Source organism: Nelumbo nucifera, chromosome 4, assembly GCF_055504915.1.
Source record: "Nelumbo nucifera cultivar China Antique chromosome 4, China Antique-T2T, whole genome shotgun sequence".
Taxonomy (NCBI): Eukaryota; Viridiplantae; Streptophyta; class Magnoliopsida; order Proteales; family Nelumbonaceae; genus Nelumbo; species Nelumbo nucifera.
In genome coordinates, this window is record NC_142652.1 from 30,552,287 (window position 1) to 30,572,313 (window position 20,027).

The 20,027-nt window shown below is 40.2% G+C and overlaps 1 protein-coding gene across 1 annotated transcript in view; it reads right to left on the reverse strand.

Annotated features, from left to right (window-relative positions):
• LOC104587760 (peroxisome biogenesis protein 3-2-like) overlaps window positions 1-18,971 on the reverse strand; it is a 37,182-nt gene extending 18,211 nt beyond the window's left edge. The window contains exons 1-4 of the mRNA XM_010245482.3: window positions 18,426-18,971; window positions 18,059-18,220; window positions 17,760-17,959; window positions 17,119-17,249 (exon numbers count right to left, since the gene is read on the reverse strand). Coding sequence (XP_010243784.1) covers window positions 17,119-17,249; window positions 17,760-17,959; window positions 18,059-18,220; window positions 18,426-18,439 — 507 coding nt within the window. The 5' untranslated portion in view covers window positions 18,440-18,971. The remainder of the gene's footprint in view (window positions 1-17,118; window positions 17,250-17,759; window positions 17,960-18,058; window positions 18,221-18,425) is intronic.
• Window positions 18,972-20,027: the final 1,056 nt, after the last annotated feature.

Here is a 20,027-nt window from a genome sequence, read left to right on the forward strand (position 1 = left end):
GGTGATCTTCTAGAGGAAGTTACATGGAGCAACCACTAGAGAATGTCAAGTTGACCATTCAGTGTTCAGTTATGATTCTAAAGCCAGGAAGATTTTACTAGTGGTTTATGTAGATGACATCGTCATAATTGGCAATGATAGATTAGGGATTGACAGGCTAAAAACCTTTCTACAAGATCACTTCTAGACAAAGGATCTTGGGAAGTTGAAGTATTTTTTGGTTATAGAAGTTGTCAGGTCGAAGCAAGATATAAATTTGTTCCAAAGGAATTGGTTTATTGGAAGAAACAGGACTGTTAGGTGCTAAACTACTTGAAACACCTATGGAACCAAATGTTAAGCAGTGATGCAGGTGAAATGTTTGATGATCCTAGAAGATATAGATGGTTAGTGGAAAAGCTGAACTACTTAACTATTACTATACCAAATATCTGCTTTGTTGTTACTGTGGTAAGCCAATTTATGCAAAACTCCAAGTCTGTCACTAGAATGCTGTTCTTAGAATTGTGTGGTATTTGGAGCACTAGGTCACGGGTTGTTCTACCAGCTAGGAGGAAGTCTTGAAATAGTTGGCTATACGGATGCAGATTGGGCAGGCTCGGTGTCTGATAGGAGATCCACTACAAGTTATTGCACCTTTCATGGAGGAAATCTGGTCACATGGAAAAGTATGATGAAGTACACTTGTGGCAAGTAGTGTTGAAGCTGAATATACGACCATGGTAGTTGGCACACACTACATGTGAGTATGGTTGAAAAATCTTCTATAGGCAATTAGATTCTCAATGAGCAAACCTATGAAACTATATTGTGACAACCAAGCTGCAATCCACATCTCATTTAATCCAGTCTTTCGTGATAATCATAGAGCATGTGAGTTCAGGTGATCAGTGGGCAGACTTGTTCACAAAAGGGTTGAGTTCAAGGAGAGTGTATTATATATGTAATAAGTTGGGATTATATGGCATATACACTCCAACTTGAGGGAGAGTGTTAGAGTCGGCTTAGTAGGGGTATTTCTGTCCTTTCCTCCTATATTGAATTGTGTTTTGTTAGTTTTGTTTTCTTTTAAGTTACATGTCCCATACTTAAGTAGGGGCATAGTCAATATTGTAATATGAATTATATATATATATATATCAGTTGACTTGTCCATCACAATTATAGCAGCTGTCCCTAAACCCGTTTGGACAGCCTTGAGTGCATCATAATCCATCAACACATCATCACATATGTGCTTTGGAATCAGTGGAACAGAAGAACCCCCTGGTATCACTGTAAGCAAATTATCCCATCCACCTCTAACTCCTCCATAGTGCCTCTCTATCAGCTCCTTCAATGGAATACTCATCTCCCCTTCAACTGCACAAGGCTTATTCACGTGGCCAGAGACACAGAATAGTTTTGTCCCAGAATTGTTCTTCCTACCAAAACTAGCAAACCATTCAGGACCACACTTTAAAATAGTGGGGAAACAGCCACAGTTTCAACATTTGTAACAGTTGTTGGACATCCATATAGCCCTGCATTAGCTGGAAAAGGAGGCTTCAACCTTGGTTTTCCTTGTTTTCCTTGTTTTCCTTCAAGGCTTTCCAACAACGTCGTCTCTTCTCCACAAATGTAAGCATTAGCTCCATGGTGGATATGAACATCAAAATCATATACAGATCCACATGCATTTTTTCCCAAAAGTCCAACTTGATAAGCTTCCCTCCTTGCTTTCTCAAGGTTTTTTCGCTCATTTACATACTCTCCCCTTATGTAGATATAAGCAGCAGTGGCCCGCATACCAACCCCTGCAATCAGGCAACCCTCTAGTAGTTTATGTGAGTCATGGCGCATAATTTCTCTGTCCTTGCATGTTCCTGCCTCACTCTCGTCAGCATTGACAACAAGATAAGAAGGATGGCCATCAGATACTTTTGGCATGAAAGACCACTTCAGGCCAGATGGAAAACCAGCTCCACCACGACCTCGAAGACCAGATTTCTTCATTTCATTGACAATCCAATCAGAGCCCTTAGGTACGAAGTCTTTGGTTCTATACCAGTCACCCCGCTTCATGGCACCGTTCAGGAAAGGGTCGTGCAACCCATTAACAAATGCTGCTTCAAGGACTGATTCCAGCAGGTCACGTAAGGGAGCGGAGAGCACCTCGAAGTGCCGATGATATCCCTTAACAGTAGAAGACTAATGTAACGAGAAGAGCTGCTCCTGTAAATTACTCTCTTGAGTCGATCGAAAACGTTCAAGGAGAAGCTCTTTGAATTCTGTCCAACCACGAAAAGGTCGCCGACCAACTTCCCGGTAATACCACACCAATGCATCGCCCTCTAGACAGACAACTGCAGCTCACAGACGCTCTACTGGAAGCAATCCATTAATCTCAGAATAGCGCTCCGCACGAAAAAGCCAACCGTCTGGATTTTCCCCATCAAAAATAGGTAACTCCAACTTCCGAGGAAGTGAATCAGGAGTATGTTCCGGCACCGGCGTCGAGGAAGACGTCGGAAATGCCGCACTCTTCCCTTTGTCAGCTGCATGACTCGATGCGACTAAAGGAGGAGCAATGTCAGTCGTGGACAAAGGAGCTGAATAGGCCTGTTGCTGAAGCAACAGATCAAAACGTCTCACCAGATCTTGAATGCCTCCTTCCAGAGATTGTACCGAGCTTTCCAGAGACGAGATCTTCGAAAGTCCAGCTGCTACCTTTTCTGGATTGAGTCGCTAAATCTCATTGCGTAAGCCATCCATCTCCACACGAAAATCAGAATGCAGAGAAGTCAAGTGTTCTTCGAAACCCTCCACCTGCGATGCCACTTCCTTAATTGTCACCATGGACGAGGAAAGACGAGCTCTGATACCACTGATATGACCCAGAAATTTGACACGCAGTTCACAGACTTACAGCAGCATTCACACACTCGAACATCAACAAAAGAGACTAGTATTCATTCAGCAGAAAACATAAACAGTTGGTCGGTTCTTCGAGAGACCGCCGGCTCTCCCAACACTCACAATATTCTTTACTCAAAGAAAAACATATCCCCCCTATCCCCCAAAGCCCCTTCTTATACTCTTCTGATAGCATAACTGACTCCCTCTATAAATGCCCAGCTGGCCTAGTTATAAATGCCCAAAAACTCTTCTTTTTTCATAACTGACATAGCTATAAATGCCCCAAGACTCTCCTTATTCCCTCCAACTATAATTGCCCTCATGTGATTAATTGCTCAATTATTTCCCCTCCTTAGCTGATTGTTGACCTTTCCTCCTCCTGGCATACGTAAGGTTAATTGGGGCCTATCAAGTTCCAAGGAGATTAGTCATCAAGATACACTCTCTATCCCCAAGGCCTCTTCTGAATCCAAGGTTTCAGTTACCTGAATGGGAAGCCACACCCAGATTAGAAATGGTTTCATTCTTGAAGTCAGAAATGGCATAAAGGTTAGGGAATTGATCTTTGAGTGGTAATTCCCCTACCCAAAAGTCTTCCCAGAAGCATATACTATTCCCCTTTCCCAGATCATACCAAATGGAACTAGAGAATGTAGGGTAGATTTTGTGAATAGCTTTCCAAGGAGAGGCTGAAGTGGAGTGATGAGCCAATTTAGCATCCCAACCATTGCAATCTAGACCATGGATGCTTGCAATTACTTTGTGCCACAACCTATCTCTTTCAAAGGGAAATCTCCATAACCATTTACCCAACAGTGTGGTGTTCCTAAGGGCATTGTTTCTGTTTTCAGCAAGGAGAAGAAGAAGAAGAAGAAGAAGAAGAGACTAAAGATATAAGAGCCAAAAGAGATCAGTTCTGGCGGCGCCAGTTTTTTTATTTTAAATAGTAGAGCGACCAAAACATAATAAAAAGAAAGGAAAGGCCAAGAATGCCCCTACGTGGCATATAATACAGATTACATCATTCCCCCTCAAGTTGGGGTGTAGATGTCAATCATCCCCAACTTGTCACAAAGATCATAATGTCGTAGTGAGCATAATCCTTTAGTAAGAACATCTGCAAGCTGTTCATGAGAGCTAATGTAGGGAGTGCACACTTGCCCCTTCTCAATTTTCTCTCTGATGAAATGCTTGTCAACCTCAATATGCTTGGTTCTATCATGGAGAACTGGGCTGGCTAAAATGTTGATGGCAGCTTTGTTGTCACAGTAGAGTAACATAGGATCATCAAAAGGAAATCCTAATTCACTCAATAGGTTCTTGATCCACAATAACTCTACAACTCCATGTGACATAGCCCTGTATTCTGCTTCTGCACTTGACCTGGCCACCATACTCTGTTTTTTGCTTCTCCAAGTCACCAGGCTTCCACCAACAAAGGCACAATATTCATTGGTGGACCTTCTGTCATCCACTGAGTCGGCCCAATCTACATCTGTGTACACCTCTACTCTCATGTGCCCATGTTTCTTAAAGAGTAAACCTGTCCCTGGAAACTTCTTCAAGTACTTAAGAACTTTGTCTACTACCTCTAGGTGTGCCTCCTTGGGTGCATGCATGAACTGACTGAGGACACCCACAACATATGCAATGTCAGGCCTGGTCATGGATAGGTAGAGAAGCTTGCCTAGAAGTTTTTGGTACTCCCTTAGATCTTTCAAGGGCTCATCACTGCAATCCCCAAGTTTATGATTTACATCTATAGGTGTGCTAGGAGGTTTAGCTCCTAGCTTCCCTGTATCCTTTAGGAGATCTAAGGTGTACTTCCTTTGGGAAATGAAGATGCCTGGTTGAGAGAGAGCAACTTCAATACCAAGGAAGTAGTGCAAGTGCCCCAGATCCTTTACTTCAAACTGTGTAGCGAGGAATCTCTTTATTCTCTGAATCTCTGAGACCCAATCTCCAGTGATGACAATATCATCTACATAGACAATCAAGGATGTTGTTTTTTCTTGTTCCCTCTTTACAAAAAGTGTGTGATCAGATTGACACTACTTAAAGCCCTTTTGTTGAATTGCTTAGTGAAACTTGCTAAACCAAGCTCTCGGAGATTACTTTAGACCATACAAAGATTTCTTCAATTTGCAGACCTTTTGTTCACTTGACACAAAAACTAGGGGTTGAATCATATACACTTCCTCTTCCATATCACCATTCAGGAAGGCATTCTTTATGTCAAGTTGATGAAGCTCTCAATCAAGGTTTGCAGCTAAAGACAGAAGAACTCGAATAGAGTTCATTTTTGCAACCAGAGCAAAAGTCTCGACATAATCAACTCCATGCACCTGTGTGAAGCCTTTTGCAACTAGTCGAGCCTTGTACCTTTCCACAGACCCATCTGCCTTATGTTTTATAGAGAACACCCATTTGCACCTTACAGGCTCCTTTCCCTTAGGAAGATCTACCATCTCCCACGTGCCATTCTTGTGAAGAGCATTGATCTCTTCTGTCATTGCATTTGTCCACTCAGGAACAAGTAAGGCCTCCATAACGCTCTTGGGAAGGGGAACACTATCAACGGCAGATAGAAAAGCATGTAAAGAAGATGAGACATTCTCATATGACAAGAAGTGTGATATGGGGTGGGTGTGTGGTGCATGATCTGACACCCTTCCTACAATAGTACCTGGGTGAAGTGAAGGATCCAACCCTTGAGATTTTGATGGCATTGGTGGCATAGTTTCCGATGGCTCTGTGGCAATTGAACTCCGTTGGCCTTGATTTTTGTAGCACAATCTCTGGAAGACACGAAATAGAGGAGAATCGGGAATAGAAGACAACAAAACTTGAGTTTGACTCTGTTTCTCCTCAACTCTACTCTCCCCTTGAGGAGAAATAGGAAAGTAGGGGACATCTTCAAAGAAAGAGACATCCATAGAGACAAAGTATTTTTTAGACACAGGGCCAAAACAACAATAGCCTTTCTGAGCAAGGGGGATAACCAAGAAAAATACATACAATAGCTTTGGGGTCAAGCTTACCACGAGTAGGATATCATGAACAAAACACTTACAACCAAAGACCTGCATAGGGATAGGAAACAGAAGAGATTTAGGGAAGAGGAGCTAATGAGGGGACCTATATTCCAATACCCGAGATGGTGTTCTATTGATGACATAGGCAGCAGTCAAGACAGCACCCACCCAAAATCTTTTGGGGACATTCATTTGTAATATTAATCCTCGAGCAACTTCAAGGAGATGTCGATTTTTTCTCTCTGTAACCCCATTTTGTTATCTGGCACATGAGCTCTTGTGTTGAGAGCCACAGGATGCAAAGAATTCTGTGGGGTCTCCATAAAGTATTCATTGGCATTATCTGATTGAAATATTCGGATCTCGGATTGAAATTGGGTGTAAACCATATGCTGAAAGTCTTTCACAAATTTAGGAACTTCCTCCCGTGAATGCATAGGATAAACCCAAGTGTAGCGAGAGAAGTCATCAACAAAGAAAATAAAATACTTGTAACCATTCTCAGTTGGAATACTAACAGGTCCCCACACATCTGAATACACAATGTGAAAAGGAAATTCTGATCTTTTATTACGTAAAGGGAATGAGGTTCTATAATGTTTACTTAGTTGACACACTTGACACTGAAAATCACTAACAGACAAAAACTTAAACAAATTTAGAAACAAAAACTTCAACGACTCAAAAGACACATGGCCCAAATGGCGGTGCCACAAAACAATCTGACTCTTACTCGATGGACTCAAAGACTCTGAAGCTATAAGACCAACTTTGTTCTCCAACACATAGAGACCATCCACCATGTTCCCTCTACCAATCGTCCTCCCGGTAGCCAAATCCCAAAAAACACAAGAATGTGGAAGAAAGGTTACTGAGCAATTCAAGGCATGAGAAATACTACTAATGGATAATAAATTAATAGGTAACTTTGGAACATGTAGGACATTAGATAAGGAGAGGCCAAAAGCCAAAGATATAGATCCTTGACCAACAATGGAGGAGAAGGACCCATCTGCTAACCTCACTTTATCTCTACTAGAGATAAGAGAATATGTTTGAAACAAGGTTGATTTACCAGTCATGTGGTTGGATGCATCGAAATCAATAATCCATGGGGATTCCGGATTATCAGTAGACACATGGAAAGCTAAGGCAGAATTACTTGAAGAGGAGGCAAAAGAAATAGGTGTGGGTCCAAAATCAACATTGTGAAGAGCCCTACCATATTGCTCTAAGTGGTCACGGAAGGAATTGATAATATCTTCCTTTGGGTCAGAACAAGGGAGACAACCCTGAGAGGTACTCTGATGTTCATGAGATGCTAAGTTACCCAAAGTAAACTTCTTCTGGTATGGCTTCTTGCTTTATTCTTGTGCTGATTTCTTACCCAATTCCTATGCCCATTTTGGTTTCCCATTCAATTCCCAACAAGTTTCAGAGGTGTGCCTAGATTTTTGGCAATGAGTACACTACAGTTTGTCTTTATCATCTGTCTTTTTCTGATTTTCCTCTTGGACAGACGGAAGGTCCTTGCTATCCAAAATCTAAACATGAATAGGTTCATACACGGGATTCAAACCCAAAAGGAAAGTGAACACCCTTTGCAGTAAAACTAACTTTTTGTATGCTTTAGCATCCTTTTCACTTTCCCAATCAATGTTCTGACAATAGTCTAGTTCTTTCCAAACTGAAGTGAGAGCAGAGTAATAGGTAGATAAGTTCTTTTCTCCCTGCTTACATGTCAAAGATTCTGCTTGTAGTTGGTAAATTCTAGCATAATGCCTATGCTCTGAATAAGTTGCTTGCACTTGGTCCCATATTTCTTTTGCTGTCTCGGCCCACATAAAGTTCTGTTTGACGGATGGTAACATGGATGTCAAAAGGCAGGACATAATCATGCAACTTTCTTGGTTCCACTTTCGTATTCGGCAGTACCAGCCCTAGGTTCCTTTATTTTCCCATTAATATATCCTACCTTACCCCTGGTTGTGATATACAGCCGCATCTCCTTAGACCCTGCCAGGTAATTCCTACCATCCAACGGGGTAATAGTCATTGGGAAATTCATGGAGTCATGACCACTACTCATTCCACCTTGATTCAAGGTGGTTCCCGAAGTTGCAGAATCTTCAGCACTTATGATTTCAGTCAATTCACACCCACAAAGAGAAATTCACAGCCCTCACTCTGAGAGATTAACAATCAGAACCCAATTTCAGCTTATGTAGAAACACACTTTGACAGGTCAAATAGGTCTCCAAAGTTAACATTAAACTACAACCATCGGTAAACAATTGCTGTACCAGTCAGCCACTACAAGCTAATACAAGCCAATGTTAAGGTCTGTCAAACACTCAGACCTCTTCCAAGCCAATACAAGCCACAAAAAAACATCAATCAAAGCTACTGCAGTACCCTGTCAATTTAACCAGGTCACTCATGACCTACAAAGGTTTCAAAACCTTACAGTTTTGGATCTACAGATCCACAAAGAAGGGTCAAACACCCCTTACACCATTCGGTGAATGCAGAACTTAGCCTGTCCTTGGTCTTACTTCCAAGAACCGAGGCTACAAAAAATTTTGTTCTTGCCCCTGTTCAGTCCGAGCAACTCTTTTGAAGATTGCAACCCAGAAATAATAAAAGGAAAGAAAAAATAGTCACCAACCTCTAGAAGAAACTTCAATCAACCATCCACAGATCTCTGGTATTGTCTTCTTTTTTATTACAGTTGAGTTCTGAGTAGAGAGGGGCCGAAGTGTTCTTAGGGTTGGGACGAATCTGTTCCTTCTATTCTCAGTTCAAGGAAGGAAGATGTGCTACGACCAGAGAACATATTTAGAGAGCATCATCCCGCTTTGATACCATGTTTTCAGCAAGGAGTAGTAGTAGTAGTAGTAGTAGAAGAAGAAGAAGAAGAAGAAGAAGAAGAGACAAGATACGAGAGCCAAAAGAGATCAGTTCTGGCGGCGCCAGTATTTTCATTTTAAATAGTAGCCTAGTAGGGCAACCAACATAATAAAAAGAAAGGAAAGGACAAGAATGCCCCTCTGCGGCATATAATACAGATTACATCAGTTTCCTAAACCTAGACCCGTTAGCTCTTTAGGCTTACTAACCTGTTCCCACTTGACTAAGTGATCCCTTTTTTCCTCCCCTGGTTCCCATAGGAAATCCCTCATGAACTTCTCTAATTGTTTTGCTATTCTTGCCGAGATACAAAAGGTGGAAAGGAAGTAAATGGGTAGATTTGTTAATGTGGCCCTAATCAAGGTAATTCTTCTAATTCTCTTCCAAGAGACCAATTTCTTTGCAAAGCTTTCAACCACCGGCTTCTAGAATCCTTTTGTTCTTGGGCTCTCCCCCAAAGGTAGGCCAAGGTAGGTATACATCAACTTCTAATTGTTGGACAGTTTTTGTATGTCCTTAGCTTCAATCAGTTTTGATGTACTTTTGATATTTAATGTAAATAAATAAAGTACATGCTTGATTCATGTTGTGTGGTATGCTTCTGTGTAAGACCCTAAAACTGGACACTTAATGAGACTTGTGTTGGTTTTAAATGTTCATAGCCGTTGGATAAGTTTGGGGAGATTTATCCTGCCAAGGCTGACACTGGTGTGCTGCCAACTGTTGGGGTGGCTTGTCTCAGTCGCCAGGGTGAGACCCAAGGCACACGCAGTGTAGGATTACTTGAACCCTTGAACCGGACCAGATTTCTAGTATTGCCCTGGACCTTGGAGATTGATGGGCAAAACTGGAAAGTTATACTTGACCCCTAGACCCGATTATGGTGCTACACTAGGTGTCGGATCGGGCTGTCTTTGATATGCCAATCAGTAAGATCCTTAGCGGGGGTCAAAACCTGGGTATGTTGGGACAATCTGAGAATTCATCTGAGTGGGTGATCATAGTGACGGGATCAGCCCCTTTGTCGGACAAAGGTAATGATCGGGGATGCACTCTCTCTGATGGAAACCATACTGCCGGCAGTTGATTTCAATCGTTGGAATTTGTTTTGCAAAAATTTATATATGATATATATATGGTTTCAAAATGTTTGCAAATGGTTTTAATTCCTGGGATCCATGTGAGTAGAGAGTGCAGCACTGTTCCTTGTAGCCGAGGGAGAGGTCCTCTCTTGTCGGGCAGTGCTTGATCATTATGGGCTGAGAGGTTAAGTGTAAGGCCATTTAGGATAATACCTGATGGGCTAATCTTGCATCTGCCCACAGTCCCTGGGTTTTTATAAGATGGCTTAGCCCAGGGACCATTTAGTGTAAGTGTTGGGCCCATGGGGTCCATGTGATGGGCTCAAGGGGTTCACTGGGCTTTCAGTGAATTCAGCTAGACCTTGTAACAGAGGCTGGGCCGAACCCATGTGGCTGGTGTGTAGATCAATGCTTGGGTCCCACGCCATACAAAGAAGCTCAACTGGGCAGCAGTTTGGAAGACTATTGAGCACTTAATACATATTGGGCCTAAAGCCCATTTCGATTTGGGCTGATTTGATCAGTCACTTAAGGGGGCGGATCTGAGATTAGGTTAAGCCCAAAAGCTGATCTAATCTGCAGATAAGATTAAGAAGAGTCCTAATCCAAATACAGATTTGGATAAGGGCAACTCCTGATATGATCAGGAGGTTTTCTTAATCATTAAGAAAGAGGAGGAAAACCCTAATTCGAATTACTTGAATTCGAACCCTAGGAGTTTTAGCAGACAACTCTGCATTCTTGAGATAGGATCTCAGATAACCTTAGAGAAGAAAATTGCAGTTCGCCATCTTCTTCTCTAGCATTCTCCTCCAGCAGCCGCCGCCACCCTTTTCTGCCAGTCCGAGTTCTCAGTTAGAGAAGATCAAGAAAGGTTCTTGATTGTTCGTGTGGTGCTCACAGTCTTCCATCGAGTTCTTCAGAAGAGCCTGGTTCGTGGGACGAACACTGCTGGTTCGGCTCCATCACCACTGTGTCATCTTCAGTGGGATCTGATCTTGGGATCTTCTTTGGGCGTGAACACCAACTTTGGGAGATACTGCTTCTCTGGATCAGGTATAATCCCTCCCTTGTCTTTTGATTCAAATCTGGTTTGGTTTGGTTCAAGTAGGATCCTTGAATTTTGATTCTAAAATCAGGGAATACGATCCCAATTGGAAGGAAGGTAGGAAATTTCTGAAATTCGCCCACCCATTCCGCAACAGTTTTGGCGTCCATACGATGGATCCTATCATTCCTTTCACTAATCTCACATCCCAACACCTCTGCAAAGCTCAGGAGCTCCTCTTCCTCCACATTAATTCTAGCAATTCCACTTTTGCTCCTATTAATTCTCAACCCTCCAACCCCTAATCAGGCCCTAGGCATCTGCAGCAGCAATCATCTTACTAAGGACCTAATTACTAAGGTTAATAGGAAGGGAGAAACAAGGTCCCTTGTCTTAGACCTCTCTTATCCAGGAAGAAGTCTTTGGCCACTCTGTTAATAAGAATGGAATAGTGTACTGACTTAATGCAGCCTTTAATCCACTTCCTCCGCCTTTCCCCAATCCCAAGCCTTTCCAAGGTTTCTAGCAGTCATAGGCCTTAATTGGTCACGAGACTTCAACTTAGACGGTCCAGCAACCTGTTGAAACCCAAATGGGCCACGCCCATTAACATGAGCAACTTCGGTGTGGCCATCCTTGTCCAATACAGGCCCACTTCCTGTTGAATGTCCTTCATCGTCACATATTTGTCTAATACACCACGTGAAGACATCTGTCCCACTTTAACCTAGTTAAATCCTTGCTGTCACCAGTTCCACTCAAACTGCTTTTGCCTAGCCTTGGTTTGGACGCAACCTTATATTGTTCAAACTTTAATTGACCACCACCTGTCATCAAGCTTAGCTGTTTTTCGTACCTGGGTTCCCAACTGTCCTTTCTCAAATCCTAGAGCAGCCATCTGGGTATAACTTTTGAACTAGGCCGTTGGATTCTGACCCAGTAACTCCAACCTGCTATTAAAAGAAGGAGGCTGTAATGTTTCCTTTCCCACTCCATGCTCCAACGTTTCCTTATTTCTGAAATTTTTACTCCCTTTCTGGGACTCCTTTCTTCAGCTGAAACAAGAGCAGCTTTTGTCCATGACATCGTCTTCTCCAACGACACCTCCCTCCTTCCACCGAGATGCTTCAATAGATGTAGCAATCCGGCCTCTATACTCCACCCCGCCTGTTTGAATTTCTACCAGGTGTGGAATCAGTTCTGGCTTTGCACCTAATATGTTTATTACAGCTGCTCTCAAGTTCGAGGCAGTGAAGGATTCCATTTCACCCCACAAAGCTTTGCAATTCTTTTGAAGACCTCCTCTGTCCAGATGTGAAACGGCAAACCCAAAATTCTGAGTTCAATAGACTATTTTGGATCCACAGTTTTGGCATTGCTCAAGGGGGACCACCTTCGGACCATTGCCAAACCTTGCTTTGTTTCTACCGAAGTTGCGACAATCTCCCACTCGAGAGAAGGCAGAGTGATCAGCGTCCTCCTCCCATCAAAGGGATCTATCCTCGTACACATGGACACTTGAGCCCATGTCAAGTGTCTAGGTAAAACTATTTGCTGGAAATTTACCCTTCCTGTTGTAAAAAATAATAATGTAATGATAATGATCCTTGGCTCCTTGAGAATCTACCTTTAGATCTATAAATGATATTGATACAAAAATGTTCGATAGCCAGACAATTTTCCATCTGTGATGTTCTAGCTTTTGATTCTTCATTTATCCCTCCCTCCCTCTCTATTGAAGAGGTAAAGTAAAACTGTATTAATAAAAACAGAGTGAACAGGAAGAAGAAAAGGAGACGTGGTCATTCCAAGGACCTTCAATCAAAACCCAGACCCAACAGCCATAACATCAGGGTAAACTTTGAATTTCAAAATAAAGGGACCAACCAATTTCAAATTTTGAACAAGAAGTCTCTTGAAGGAAACTTCATTAATAAGTTGGCAGAGGTGCTTGCAGATTGGGTTAAGACTCATTTAAGGGACCCGGGTATTAGACCCATTGGCAAGCTTTATCATCAAAGGGGACTTTTTAGCCAGGTCCATTTGGAAGAGGAGTTAGGCCCAGAGCTCGCATCTCAGACAAGACGCCTAGGACCAATAAGAACTTGTGAAAAATAGGGCTTGCTTCTCCAGCATCAGGATCAAGAAGAACAGGTAAAGGAAAATAATGTTCATTTAGTCCAGCTGAGATGTGTACAAGACAATGAAGTGTTCTCATGGCTCATGTTTAAGTTGCTCAGTTTCGGGGAATTTTTAGGAGTTTCAATACAGGGTTTGGAAGAAGAAACCAAGGCATTGCTGGTTTCTTTGAAAAATAGACATCTAATTGAAGAAGGCAAACAAAATAGGAGACAAACTAAGGAACTTTCGCGACTAACTCAGGGGTCGAATGAGCGGGCTAGAAGTGTGGGAAGAAAAAGTATATCAGCTCATCGTTAATCATGGAAAGCATCAAAGTGTTATCTTGGAACATAAGAGGCTTAGGCTTTGGAAGAAGACAGTTAGTAGCAATGTTTTAAAACGCGAAGGCGTTCCACTACCTAGAGGCGTGAGGTGTAGTTCAGAACATAAGAGGTGTAAGCCTCCTGAACACAAAGAGGCATAAGCCTACTTAAGAGGAGGGGGATGAGGAGGAAGAAAGAGGAGGGAGAAGAGGAAGGAGGATCTCATTTTTCTTTATTTTTAATAAAAATCTTTTATATTAAGAAGAATGAAGATGAATATCACTAGTTAAAAGCGGGGACCCGCCCTAACACACACAAAAAAAAACAAAAACCCCCCTCCTTTTCTGGGGGGCTGGGGGGCTTAGTCCCCAGCCCACTTTCTTTCCCCTTATCTTTTCTTTCCTTCCCTTTCCTTTTCTTTTCTTTCTTTTTCTTTCCCATCCCTTTCTTTCCTTTACTTTTTTTTTCTTTTTTCTTTGTCTTTTTCTATCTTTTTACATGGGGTGTGCGTATGCCTCTTGCACCTAAGGCATATGCCTCAGAGGTGTCAATGCTTCTAGCATACGCCTCAAGGCGTTTTGGGGGTGCCTCGCCTGGAGGTGCGTCTCCAGGTGTACGCCTCCCATGCCTTTTATTGTTTAATTGTCGAGAAACAATGGAATGGGAAGGGATGGAATGAGAAAGGATGGGAAGGGATGGAATGAGAAAGGATGGGATGAGAAAAGAAAATTTTATTTTCTCAATTTGGTACCTGTGTTTGTTTGTTGAAACCATTATCCCATATAATTTGCTTTCCAGTGTTTGATTGATGAGAAAATTTTGCAAGATTTTTTATTTTAGCCAAATTTTGCTATATAACTTCTATACTCATATCAAGATAGTGGTACTCATTAATCTACAAGAGCTAAAATTCAAGATGATAATCCAACAAAAATCCTGAAAATATGAAAACTCAAAAAAAATTAAAGAAAAAAAACTTGAATTTCCAGTCTAATTGTACTCAAAGAAGAAAACAAATAAAAAAATCCACTAGAGAAATTGCAAGTAGTACATAGATCGTTTTTCTTCTGTTAAATCTCTATCTATAAAAACTCAAAAAATCACATCAGTGAAGAAAAACCTAACAAAAAATAATTAAAAAATGAAGATTATGGCAAATAGTAACCAACAATCTAAAATTCAGTATTCGTACTAAAAGTAGAAATTCAGCTCCAATAAATAATAAATAGGAAGGGGGAAAAAGAAACAAATTCTCACCAAGAAAAAAATGTAGGTTGAACAAGAGCAGCAACAGCGGTTGCAATGACACAGCCTGAGAAGAATCGTTCTTCGTGTGCTCTCTAGTGTTTGTCATGAGCGACAACACAGAAGCATGCCCTTCCCTTCTCTACTCTCCCACAACGGTTGCAGGTTGTCGTGAGCGACAACCTATACAATGTTACCTTTGTTGGAGAAGAAGAAGACGATAACTTGTTTCCTTGTCGTTTAGGGATTTGAACTCAACTTGAGGGAGGAAGGGAATGAGATTTTCAATCGAATAAAATACCAAATAACCTTTAAACAACCTGAAACGAGATGGAAGTGTTTATCGGAGGCCGTAAACTTCACCAGAGATGAAAGATACCGATGGTCGAAGTTTAGACCGTTTCAGGGGTCGGAGATGACAACAGTGCGCACTCGACAACTTTTTCTCACTACCATCGCACCTATTTGGTGAGACCCCGCGTCCCATATTTCGAGAAAGGTATTCTCATTGCATTCTAGTATGTCACCCAAAACAAACATCCCATCCCAGTCACACGAACCAAAAGGACTATAAAGAAAAAAGGTGGATATTGTGATGTTGCAGGAAACTAAATTGTACAAAGTGGACTTCCCAATATTAAGAAGCATTTTGGGGTTTTCCGCCATGTGACTGCAGGGGGGTGTAGCTCTTGTTTGGAATAGTTCCACCTTCAAATTATTGGATAAACATGTAGGAGTCTTCACTTTTATGGTGAAACTTTACTATACAAAGGGATCAAAGGTTTGATAGATCCATTAAGTTTTTTTCACATTTTTTGCAAGAATGGGAGTTATTGGATTTACCCGGGTGCTCACTATACTTGGACCAATAATCAAGACCCTCCCTCTTTGGTTAGGCTTGACCTCTTTATTAGTTTTGCTGAATGGAAAGAGATTTTCCACCAGACTTTGCAAGAGGCCCTTCTGAGGGTAATATCTGACCATACTGTTTTGACGGGATACCATGGGTATCAAAAGAAAACCCCCTCCTTTTAGACTTGAGCATAGGTGGCTAGATCTGGAAGAGTTTCAGGCAAACATTCTTTAAGTGATGGTCAGAAGCAAGCTTCGAAGGCTCTGCTAGCTATGTTTTCACTAAGAAATAACAGCACCTAAAGGCACATATTAATGAACGGCAGTTCCTCATACCTCTTTTGAAACCATCAAGTCAAATCAGATAACTTTTCTTACTAGTTCAGTAAGTGGTCTTGTATCAACATGACCAAAGGCATCTTATATACCTTCACTCAATTTGTCAACCACTAGGTTGTCATAAATGCATTGTTTTCAACTCTATCATTTCTAGTCTTACCGATCATCCATCTCAACATCCTCATCTTTCCAATGCTTAACTTATGAATGTACTGCCTCTTAATTGATTTTCTGTAAAGTAAAGTTTTCCTTTCATAGGATAGCTAAAAAAGTGCTCTTTCTTACTTATGAGCAATAGAAAAACTGCACTACGCATCAACCCTAGCTGACCTAGTGCCTACGATTCACAAAAATTTCCCAATCAAAATGTGGTTTCACCTCTCAATCAACCAAGGAAAGACAGGAGACTCTAAACCAGATAGACAATAAAGGATTGGAATCCCTAGCAGGTTCTTTCTCAAGTAATTGAAAGAGGGGCCTTTGAACTATTTTGAGGCTAACAACCAGAGCACACCCAATTGGCATTCTTCTGCCTCGACATACTACCTTTCAGGAGTGCTTTTGGTGATGTCCTAGAAATTGAAGATAATAATAAAGCTTACACATAATACTTTTTGCACATGGTGTTATCCCTTCGCATCTTATTTGTATATTCTTTCTGCTTTATTGAAGCTTTTTGTTATCTATAAACCACAAAATGAAGAATAGTTTGAAGGGAGGCCTTTTTGCCTTCAAAGATATATTTGCTCTTTTATTCCCATGTTCTGTACATGAGCACAGACTATAGTTATTCCAGTACAGTGAGGTCATAAGCCCAAGCCTGTAAACCCTCCATTGACAATTCCAGCAAATAGTCTTATGTAAATTTCCCCTTCTGATGGTGACAACCCAATCAAAAGAGCACCTACCAAAAGTCATATTCTCCATCAATTTGATACAAGCATAAGTGCTAGCTGCTGGTACACCTAAATCTTCATCTTTGATGGTAGAAGAACTTGTTATTCCACATAAGTATTGTGAGCACAAACAACCAAATGAGAAACAACTTCTTGATAGAGTGGAATTTTGAGAAACTCTAAGCAGTAGAAACCCACAGGATTTCTTGGAATGAAAACAATGACCTAAGCACAAAATCAGTGCAAAGGAATTGGTACAGAATATTTTCATTAGATATTACTAATTATATAACACAGATGGACGAATTAAGGATAACTAATGTATGTAATAAGGTACAGAAAATATAAGGAAAAGGCAGTAGCTCTTACCATTAGATGAGAATTTTCCACACCCCTTGCTGTATCAATATATAGATGTCTCCCTAAAATGTTGACCTGAACTCGTACATATAAGTTAAGCATTGTCATTGCCCACAATGACAACACCATTAACGTGAAACCTGGTAAAGTGGTGAAAAAAGGAGAAAGAAGTCCATCTCAGCTAAAATGGTGTGACGATAATGATGATTTCACACACACACACACACCAAAAAAAAGGTAAGCTAAACAACCTTCTCTACAGTAGGATGCAGCTAGAGCTTGGATGCCATGGAAATGGATTTTTTCTTTTTTTCATTTTATATTCCCGTGGCATTAGAACCAATAATTTCTTCTTTTTTCTTGTTGAAGGGTAAGAAGAAATGGAACCATCTCCTGTTACTATTTTTAATCTCAAACAACATCATTTCTCTCTTTTTACTTGAAATGACTTCTGTTTGGATAGTGGCTGCAAAATGAAATGAGGGACCACTACAGTCATTTCATTCCAGAATGTCCAAACATGTTACAAAAATAACGTAATCCTTTTATTTCTTTCTTTTTTTCACAAATAAAAAAGAAAATGGAGTAGATAAAAAATCAAAAGCACATATAGGCAAGCAAAATGGGGAACTACATGGTGCAACTCATACTTTGAATTTTGAGTCTTTCCCATAGCTCAAGCTTCTCCACATATGTCAGTGTGTTAGGGTGACCCTTTCCTTGCAGCAGCCTGCCCGTCAAGTGCGAAAGGTCCAGCTCTTCTGTTATCCGATTCCGCAAACAGTGCATTGCATAAGGCAATGTTGTTGAATCAGCTATTCTTTGAATATTTTCAAAATGGGCTTGGAGTCTACCAGTCAAAGATGATACCAGAAAAATAAAATAAATTAGAGAAATAAAATTTGAGACAATGTCCAGTGATAATAGATAGAAACTTGATTCTCTTAACTGGGCCTTAATAAGTTCTTCGGTTTCCCGCTGGTCTTCAAGTTCACTCTCCAACTGAGAAAGCCTCCGTCTATGGGCATCATAAAGCTTATACAGAACATACCCACTTCCCAAAACTCCCAATGCAGCAAAAACCTTCCTCTTATGCCTCCTCCAAAAATCCCTATTTGTCACCAAAAGGAGGAAATACAAACAACCCAGATCGAAAGGGAATCAATAGAAGCAAAAAGACGAATTACAGAAGATATCCCAACATGAAAATGGGCGAATAAAAAGAACCAAAGTTAAGATATTGATAATTAAGCATTAAAAGCTGCTTTCAGTACAGAGACTCGAATGATAAAAGATAACCAAAGAGAGAAACTGACCTTAAAGAAAGCATTTTGACGCTAATAAGCCTAGAAATCCATTCGCTAAGTTATCGTTTGCTGCGAACACATTAGGATGCGAAGCAAGAGAGACCCAGAAAGAAAGAAAGAGGAAAGAAAGAGGTATCCCTCCCTCGCGATTTGAAACGGTGTTCACAAATCAACGAGCAATTCAATTAGAACAACTAAAACAGAGAATACAGATACGCCTTTGGAGATGAGAAACTAGCGGAAATCTAGACATGAGTTTCTTCTGATTTTGAGGGTTTCTCAGAATCCCAGGTTACAACCACAGAGAGCACAACAAAACCATTTCAGAACCAAAACCAAACTGCTTAGAACTTAGAAGCGGTTGCTTATAGTCATTTAACCCCTCTCTAGTCTCTACCGCGGTATCATGAGCTGAGGACTTCAAACTTCGAAGCTGAAGTGGTAATTGGCTCAACCGCTCAAGCTTCAAAGCTGCCATCAGAGATGAACTGACGACGTTTATGCCATGCTAAGTACAAACTGACGACGTTTGTACTTAACCGGCCCAAACGCTACGAGTCCTGTTCCGGTCCTAAGGGGTTTCTGTATATTTACACTAGCGGGAACCGTGCGATGCACGAGTTTGTATAGTCAAAGCTAACCAATAGAAACACAGTATACAATTGTTTTGTATTTTAATTTTTTAAATTTGTAATAATTAATTATATTTTATAAATTATTTTTAAAATAACTTTCTAAATTTTGGTTTTGGTTTTGGTTTTGTTAGTTTGTTTTTAAATTTTCAATTTATTCAATTCGGTTTTTAATCAAATAAATCGAATGCTCACCCCTACATCCATTATTTGGGTCACTTGATGGAATTATTAATCTTTATTATTTATGTATTATTAGATATTTTTATTATTTTCAAATTTCAAAAGTAACTTTAATTATGAAAAAAAATTAAAACTAATAAAACATTTAGTAGTTTTAGTTTTAAATTATTAATAATTACTTTTGTTAATAATTTTTAAAAAATAATAAATATAATCATATTACATTTTTAATTAATAATTTTTAGTATTATGTAGGTGGATTTTAGTTTTCATCATTTTTATGAATTATCAATTTTTACTAAAAATTTTATTTTTTATTACTAATTGGACCTTAACTGAATATATTATGGGTTTTTAGATGGATCTATATGCTATCTGTATACAAGATAGGTCAATTTCAAATCAAATGTACCCATATTCATTATGGGTGATTGAAAATGAATTAGCTAAAACCTGGAGACACTATCTTCTTCGCCCAATACTTCAAAATGGAGTACTACGAACCAAATAATATCAAATATGTCAAATGCCAATTATTGTTTTGATCAAGACTAATTGGAAGGTATTCGCTAATCCTTTTTAGACAAATAAATTGGTTATTTCAACCACCATTTAGGTTGTTAAAAAGCAACAAATAGAAAGAAAAGAGTAGAGGAGATAAAAACTTACTTGATTCAACTTGTAAACCTATTGATTTTATTAATAAGTTATATGGATCAAGTTGGTTTTCTTGAATACTTATTATGAAATCAATGATGCAAGAATGGGTAGGGAAGGTAGCTTCACATGCCTCTTC